This window comes from Xenopus laevis, chromosome 5L (assembly GCF_017654675.1).
Source record: "Xenopus laevis strain J_2021 chromosome 5L, Xenopus_laevis_v10.1, whole genome shotgun sequence".
Taxonomy (NCBI): Eukaryota; Metazoa; Chordata; class Amphibia; order Anura; family Pipidae; genus Xenopus; species Xenopus laevis.
This window is the reverse complement of record NC_054379.1, coordinates 96,044,138-96,052,052: the sequence shown is the minus strand read 5'-3', so window position 1 is coordinate 96,052,052 and position 7,915 is coordinate 96,044,138. Positions and strand designations below refer to the sequence as shown.

General features: G+C 38.7%; 1 protein-coding gene across 1 annotated transcript in view; it reads left to right on the top strand.

The window, feature by feature from the left end:
* Positions 1-6,468: 6,468 nt before the first annotated feature.
* LOC108704164 (CD109 antigen) overlaps positions 6,469-7,915 on the top strand; it is a 45,136-nt gene continuing 43,689 nt past the window's right edge. The window contains exon 1 of the mRNA XM_018240579.2: positions 6,469-6,640. Coding sequence (XP_018096068.1) covers positions 6,567-6,640 — 74 coding nt within the window. The 5' untranslated portion in view covers positions 6,469-6,566. The remainder of the gene's footprint in view (positions 6,641-7,915) is intronic.

The following is a 7,915-nucleotide window of genomic DNA, read 5'->3' as shown; positions in this document are numbered from 1 at the left end:
AGTGATCCTATTAAACTAGAGAATTAACCTTAACGGGTGGAAACAATATGCACAAAATATGTTGATGGCTATGCAAGAATAAATTGTACAGTGAGAGCCACCCTCCCCCTACCTAACCCCCCCCTTTTCAACCTTCTTTCTCCCCCTTTCTTCTTCTTTTCTCTCTATCCTATCCATTTAATTTTATACAATTTAAGCATTATATGTCCATTGACTAAAGGAAGGGCACTGCAATTTCCACTGAATGCATGTATAGGAGAAATTATAATGAGAATATAATACTGGTAAAACGTTAAATAAAAAATTAAAGGAAACCATGAACACAACTGGTGAATTGAAAAAAAATCAGTATTAGTATCAACACATTGACCTAATTCTAGTGGAATTATAACTAGGGATGGGTGAATTTTTTTTCATCATGTATGGTAGAAAAAAAAACTGTGGAAAATGCAGATTAACATTAATGCATTATGTAAATTCTCACCATTTTGTGAATTTTTGGCAAAGCAAAACAGAACAAATTCACCCATCATTAATTATTCTGTAACCCTTTACTAATTAACCTATAGCTCTACTGTTCTCTGTAATAAAAATAAGGTATAAAAAATACCTGGTTATTGCTCAAAGACATAATTGACACTGAAACAGCTTGTGCAACAATATCTGGAAAGAGACTGTTCCATTAGTGTACAGATTTATAGCAGTAAGTAATTGGGAGAGGAAAGAAGCCATGTTAAGTAACTCTCCAAATAATATAGCAGAGCTGTCAACGTTTAATCCTTGTCTCTAGGGGGATTCGCGGCGTACGCCAGTGAAATTCTTCCATAGCTGGAAGTGACGTAGGCGGAAGTGATGTCATGCACGTGCACAGAGCTTTTATGAAGCCAGTGATTCCCTCCCGATGCCGATGACGTCACTGTAATATTCTGAGCATGCACACATCAGATTTTCATCACAAATCGTCAGAAATTGGGCGTATGCTTAAAAGTGACAGGAGACCTGGGGACAGAGCCCAAAATCTGATAACGCCTGAGAAAATAGAAGAATTTTAGTGCTGGGCCATATTCCTCTCATTTCGTACAGGGAATCCTGGGTTAATAGTCATTGGCATGCTGATGGGCAGTTATAATATCGATTGCTTCCCTGCTGGAGGCCTAGTAAATATCAGTAGGAAAAAAAGAAGGCTTAGGTTTTCTTAAACTTGGTTTGAGAACTGCTTTCTATATGACTAATTGCATCTAATGTCAAAAGACAATTGGCGATCTAAGAAGCACAAAATAGAGGGGAGCAGTGTGAGGTGCAGTCAATTCATGCCAGTCAGGTTCATTTGAATGTGTAATTTACCGTACTTGCTTCTAAAGATCTGTTTCACAAGAACAGATGATAAATCTGTATGGAGTGAAATATATGGCCTTTTGGTTAGTGGGAAGGTTATTGTCATGTACAGTGTTCAGGCACAATAATGGCTGGGTTTTGATTGAAAAAATTCACACCATAAGCTGAAGTGAAAATAAGCAATGCTCTAGTTCAGCATTACCTAAATTGAATCTCTGGCTTTTAGTTGAGGGATCAATGGGTGATAAAAACATAACCTTTATCGTTCCCATAAAAATAATTCAGCAAGCCCTAAAGTAGATAATGAAAAGAAAACTCTCAGATTTGAGAATGGCAAATTATTATATAAAGATTGCCTGCAAACTGGGCAAGCGTAGGTGAAGGTAGCAAAACCTCAATAGACTTGTCCCTTCCTATGTTCAGGGTTGGGCCCTGGGGAAATTGGCTAAACCTATGTATAGATATATAAGGGGATCGTACAATAACCTCTCTAATGCTTTATTTACCAGTGAGTCCTTCCAGCTGACAAGAGGGCACCCATTCTGATTAGAAGAAAGGAGGTTCCGGATAAATATTTGGAAGGAGTTTTTCTCAGTGAAGTTGCGCAATTCTCTCTCTCAGCTGTACTGGCTGATACATTAGATAGCTTTAAGAAAGGTTTGGGTGGCTTTTTAGCAAGTGAGGGAATACAGGGTTATGGAAGATAGCTCATAGTACAAGTTGATCCAGGGACTAGTTCAATTCACCATCTTGAAGTCAGGAAGGATTTTTTTCTCCCTCTAAAGACAAATTGGAGAGGCTTCAAACAGGGTTTTTCCCCCCTCCTATGGATGAACTAGCAGTTAGGCAGGTTATATATAGACTTAAGGTTGAATTTGATGGAAGTGTGTATTTTTTCAACCTAACCTACTATGTTACTACTGTATGTAAACCAGACTACAAAGAGTATGAGGTTATCCCACAACCATCATCGCTGCATTTACCCCATAGTCTTTCTAGAATTAGGTGGGGGTGTGATATAATTCTCTGCGCTTGGATCTTCAGTTATTCTCACAGGAGGAACAGGCCCGAATTAGTAGCAAGGCCACAAAGGCCCAGGCCTAGGGCAGCAGGTTTTGAGTAGCGGCAAAGTAAATGTTCAAAATTTGCCTCTCCAGAGAACCATCAAGGCATGCTCCATGTTCAGTTTAACTATATTTCTATAATTTACTAATTCTGGTTTGGCATTTGTGTGATTTGCCAAACCTGATTTGGTTGTACAGGTATGGGATCTATTATCTGGAAACCCATTATCGAGAAAGCTCAGATTTTTGGAAAGGCCGTATCCAATAGACTACATTTTATCCAAATTAATAATTTCCTTTTAATCTGTAATAATAATAAAACAGTATCTTTATTTGATCCAAACTAAGATATGATTAATCCTTATTGGAGGCAAAACCAGCCTATTGGGTTTATTTAATGTTTACATTATTATTTAGTAGACTTAAGGCATGAAGAACCATTACTGAAATATCCGTTATCCAGAAAATCCTAGGTCCTGAGTATTTTGTATAACAGGTCCCATACCTATACTAAAATGCTAGATGTCTCACCAGTTTCTAGAGCACATTTACCAAGTGTAGGGCATGGTGCAAAGTACTTAATATGGCCTCAAACCACTATGTTTTGTGCCTTTTTTTGCACGCTGCTGAATGGCTGCAGGTCTCTGAGCTTCGTTTTTTTTTGTCCAAGAATATATTGTGTTTATGTAAAGCAGTTCTGTATTCATAAAGAAGAGGCAGAGACATGTAGGTGCACAAGTTAGGAAGATACAGTGGTGAGTGAATCTGACCTGTATCTCACAAAAATTTCTGAAACAGCAAAAAACACACCAAACGCATTGAAGTCAATGGGGTTTTTTCAAGCGACATTGGTCAAAGCACTTGACTTTTTTTTAGCAGTGAAACTCAGCAAAATATTTAACTCATCCCTTGTGGCGGGTACAATGCACTATAGATCCTTGTCCTTACGGCTGCTCTATGCCCTTGTGGATTTTTAATAAACCCCTGCTTTGAGAATGAACAGTAAGGGCCACTATTTAGCATATTTTATACAATAACCCCTCCTATGTTCTCTTTCATTATGACTCTTCCAGTTGAACAAATAGATGTGAACAAATGATTTTGCCTCTGTATTATTTGACTGCCACAGCACCATCAAAAGGCATCTTGTAAATTGGTATTTGTAATGTGTAAATCTAGTACTAACTGCCCCATTTGTTCACTACACTGCAAATAGAGTTAAACAACAATCTTGCTGTGTGTTTCAAAATATGAATCATATAGCACAATTGCTTGTTGAGCACATAATTCAGTTACTTTTTGGCAATTTTGAAACAGGAAACTCACATGACACTCCTAAGCACAATGCCATGAGGCTCCATTATGACACAGACCATACTGTAATGAACAATGAACAAACTATTGCCCGGTCCTAGATATTTGTATAATTATCAACCCTGATTGCCACATATCTTCATTAATCACTCTTCCACTAATGTGTTTACTTTGATTACACGATTACACGATTGTTAATTGCAAAAATGTTTGATCCCATAACTTGACCTGGTGTAAGGAATCAGAGTTGTTTTGGGCATACATTCACTATCCCCTCCAATCTGCTGATTTCAAAGCAAGGCATTTAATTTCAAAGCAAGGCATATACATTTCTGTATTGCTTTGTAATCAAATTATGGGATCTTCAATAAACAGCGTGGAGCATGGTTGCAGTGGGGAGGTACGCGGCAAAGCCCTGTTGAAGGAGCAGTTAATCTTCCACACAGTCTAGTAATCCAATCAGTTTCCTTTCACTGTTTTATTTACATTTAGCATAATTAAAGAACACAATTTGGGCCAATACTCCTATAATTATATTCCTATAAAACATTAGCACCCATTTGGCTAATAACAGTATATAATACACAAAAGCCATGAATATCTTGTAAATTATATCCTTATAAACGGTGAGTACTGATGTCATCAGTTATAAACGGTGAGTTATGGGTAAAGTGGGCTACATAATTAACTTTGGAACAGTGGACATTTTGGACTAACATTATAAACTATATTATTTACCTTAATGTAGGTATTGTGTAGTGTGGTGGTACAATAAGACATGCAAGCCACATTATTGGGGCTGTGTTGACCGTAGGTTAGAGTAGCATTATCCATTTAATTTGGGTTCTATGGACTTGGCACAGACATGGATGTATTCATCACAGAGGCCCACAGCTAGAATCCTTAACCCCTCGAATGCTAAGCATATTTTGAACAAGTGTGTGTTATAAACTGTCTGGATAGCTTAAGCATTGCATTTACTTGGGACAGGCGGCTACACACTTTGTTCAACATTGAAACATATAACGAACAAACTCCTTTTTACTGCATGGCAGTCTCTCAGTAAATAAATATATTGAAAAATACTTATACTATATATTATACTTATTTATCTATATGAAAGGAGGTTCCAATGCAGCCAAAGCTTTTGTCCTACTCAATGTTTCTGCAATTAGTGATGAGCTGGTTTGGGTTGTTTGCATGAATCAGCTTTCTTGTATTATAGCATAGATCAGTACTGTCCAACTTCTGTGGTATCGAGGGGCTGGAATTTTTTAGATTAAACACCTTAGGGGCCCCTAACAACATTTCTAAAAGCTAACAGACCCCCAGAACAAACCAGGCTCACGTCCCACAGGTAGCGTAGGGCACACACAGGGGGAGCATAGGGCAGGCAGAGTATGGCACACACAGGGGGAGCATAGGGCAGGCAGAGTATGGCACACACAGGGAGCTTAGGGCAGGCAGAGTATGGCACACACAGGGAGCATAGGGAAGACAGAGTATGGCACATACAGGGAGCATAGGGCAGGCAGAGTATGGCACATACAGGGAGCATAGGGAAGACAGAGTATGGCACATACAGGGAGCAAAGGGCAGGCAGAGTATGGCACATACAGGGAGCATAGGGAAGACAGAGTATGGCACATACAGGGAGCATAGGGCAGGCAGAGTATGGCACACACAGGGAGCATAGGGAAGACAGAGTATGGCACATACAGGGAGCATAGGGCAGGCAGAGTATGGCACATACAGGGAGCATAGGGAATACAGAGTATGGCACATACAGGGAGCATAGGGAAGGCAGAATACATCAGGAGACAGAGAAAACTATTATTACCATAGGACTAAGATGAACAGTTTTTACTGTGCTACATGTGACACAATACTGGTGCCCCTTCAGCAGTTTGTATGAGTTGTGAACAATGTGGGCATTTGCAGTCTGGGTCTGTGGTATGAACAGTACAGGGTTTTAGGGGTGTGAACAATAGAGGTGTCATAGCTGTGAACAATGCAGGGGGATCACAGGTGTGAACAATGCAGGATTTTATAGTCTGAATTTTATAATCTGAGGTGTAAACAATGCAGGGGCCAGTTAATCTCTGTAGTGAGATTACACAAACTAAGCAGGCACAGCAGGCAGACTTTAATGTGGGGGTACACAAGGGGCGGGTCTCAGGCCCAAGTTGGGCATCACTGGCATAGATGAACTTTTTTAAGCATGCATGCAATCATGTTCTAAGATATTTTGTATTCAGACTGTTGTTTTGTGCTTCTTTCTGCTTTATTTTCCATGGTGCAGGATCATACTATGAATTTGTTAAACCTAAAGTGTGGGTTGGAACTAGGGGTAATTAGCAGGGAACCTGCCTTAGGGCAGCTATTTGGGTTGCAAATTCCTTATTAAACAAACAGGGGGTTATGGTAGGATTTTAGACTCACTGGAATGCCCATTCTTCCCAAGTATCTAAACTATCTGGCATGACAGCACTCTAATTCTTTAAAACCTTTTTTTCATGGTAATATAGCAACTGGCAGGGGTTTAAGTGGCACTCCAGCCTGACTGGGGTAGAATGATGACAGTGACATCCTTTTCATTTAGTTATAATTTAGAATGTAGGAAGCAGTAAAAGTGCAATATGATGCAGGAAGGGCTTGTGCAATAGTGGCTAGCTCATACAACTGATTTCCCAAAAGTTTGCTTAACAGGGTGTGTTCTGCAGACTCCTAGAGCAAGCTTGCTCATCCTTTCAAGTTTATAAAGCTCCTGAGTCCCAGGTAGTTGTATCCAAACGTCTAGCAGTTATACAGTGTCAAGATATACAGACCTGTGTCATTTCAGAGGAAGGCACAATGCCCACGTTGTGGCCTCCACTTGTGAAAGGCGTTGTTTGTTTTCTTTTTATCTTGCACTGTTCTGATGCTCGGTAAGTCATGTTTACATTTGGAAATAGAAAGATGTCAGTATTGCTATAATAATCTTTGTATTTAACTGAAATTGGTTGTTTGTCCAAATGGTTTTGAATGCTTTAAACCAAACAACAAGCAGAAATCTGTAATTTCTTCCATTTTAGGATCATTGTCAGAGTTTGATTTTGCTTGTACTGTAAACACTTTTCTCCAGCAATATAATGTTTTGAATTTAATAATACATAAAATAACAAAACTTTTTACATTTTAAATAATATGTGTTTTTTATTGCTTATATTATCTGTCTATGGGAGAGGTAGACCTTTCCCTAAATATTAATTACATACATTAATATGTAATCAGGTATAAGGTATAACCCTAAGTAAAAGTCAAAAATGTATTTATTCCAAATTACAGCTATTTGTAATTGAATTATTAATTGCCATTTATTGAAGTGTTTGCTGCTCACTCCACTGTTGGTTCTGACTGTTAAAACAGTGTAGTAGCACAGCTGATTAACAGGCCTGTGAAGAAGGATGCAGGCAATTGGTGAAACAGAGTCTTGGTTAGAAGGCAATTGGCCTCTGCTACCTTGTTTCAAGAGTAAGAACCAAAAGTGCAGAAAGGGACAGGCAAAACTGTTGCAGTTACATTTGCAATACATTTAAAACAATGGAACATTTTTAATGAGTATTGGAAAATTGCTTAAAATGATAGTTGCTATCTTTAGGAATCATTAGCATGTAAAGTTTTTATATAAATTATTAAAGGGGCTGTTCAACTTTAAACTAACTGTGAGTATGATATAGAGAGTAATATTCTGAAACAATTTGCAACTGAATTTCATTTTAGTTATTTAGCTTTTTATTCAGCAGCTCTCCAGTTTGCGATTTTAGCAACCTGTTTGCTAGGGTCCAAATTACCCTAGCAACCATTCATTGGTTCCAATAAGAGACTTGAATATGAAAAGAAGAGAGCCTGAATAGAAGTATTAGTAATAAAAACTAGGAGTTTGATTAATTTGTGTACCTATAAACCTGTACACCAAGGGTGACTGTATATGGGTGACTTTGGTGCGTTTCCAGGGGATCCGACGCTCTGCGCCAAAACGCAGGCGTCAAATCGGATGCGACAAAAAATAAGGCAAGAAATACAAATATTGGATGTTCTCGCAGCGTTCATGCTGCATCCGCATCCAACAGTCGTGTCGGATGAACGCTGCAACAACATCCGCCATTGTTATTGCTTTCCTCATTTTGGTCGCATCCAATTTGATGCCTGCGTTGTGGCGC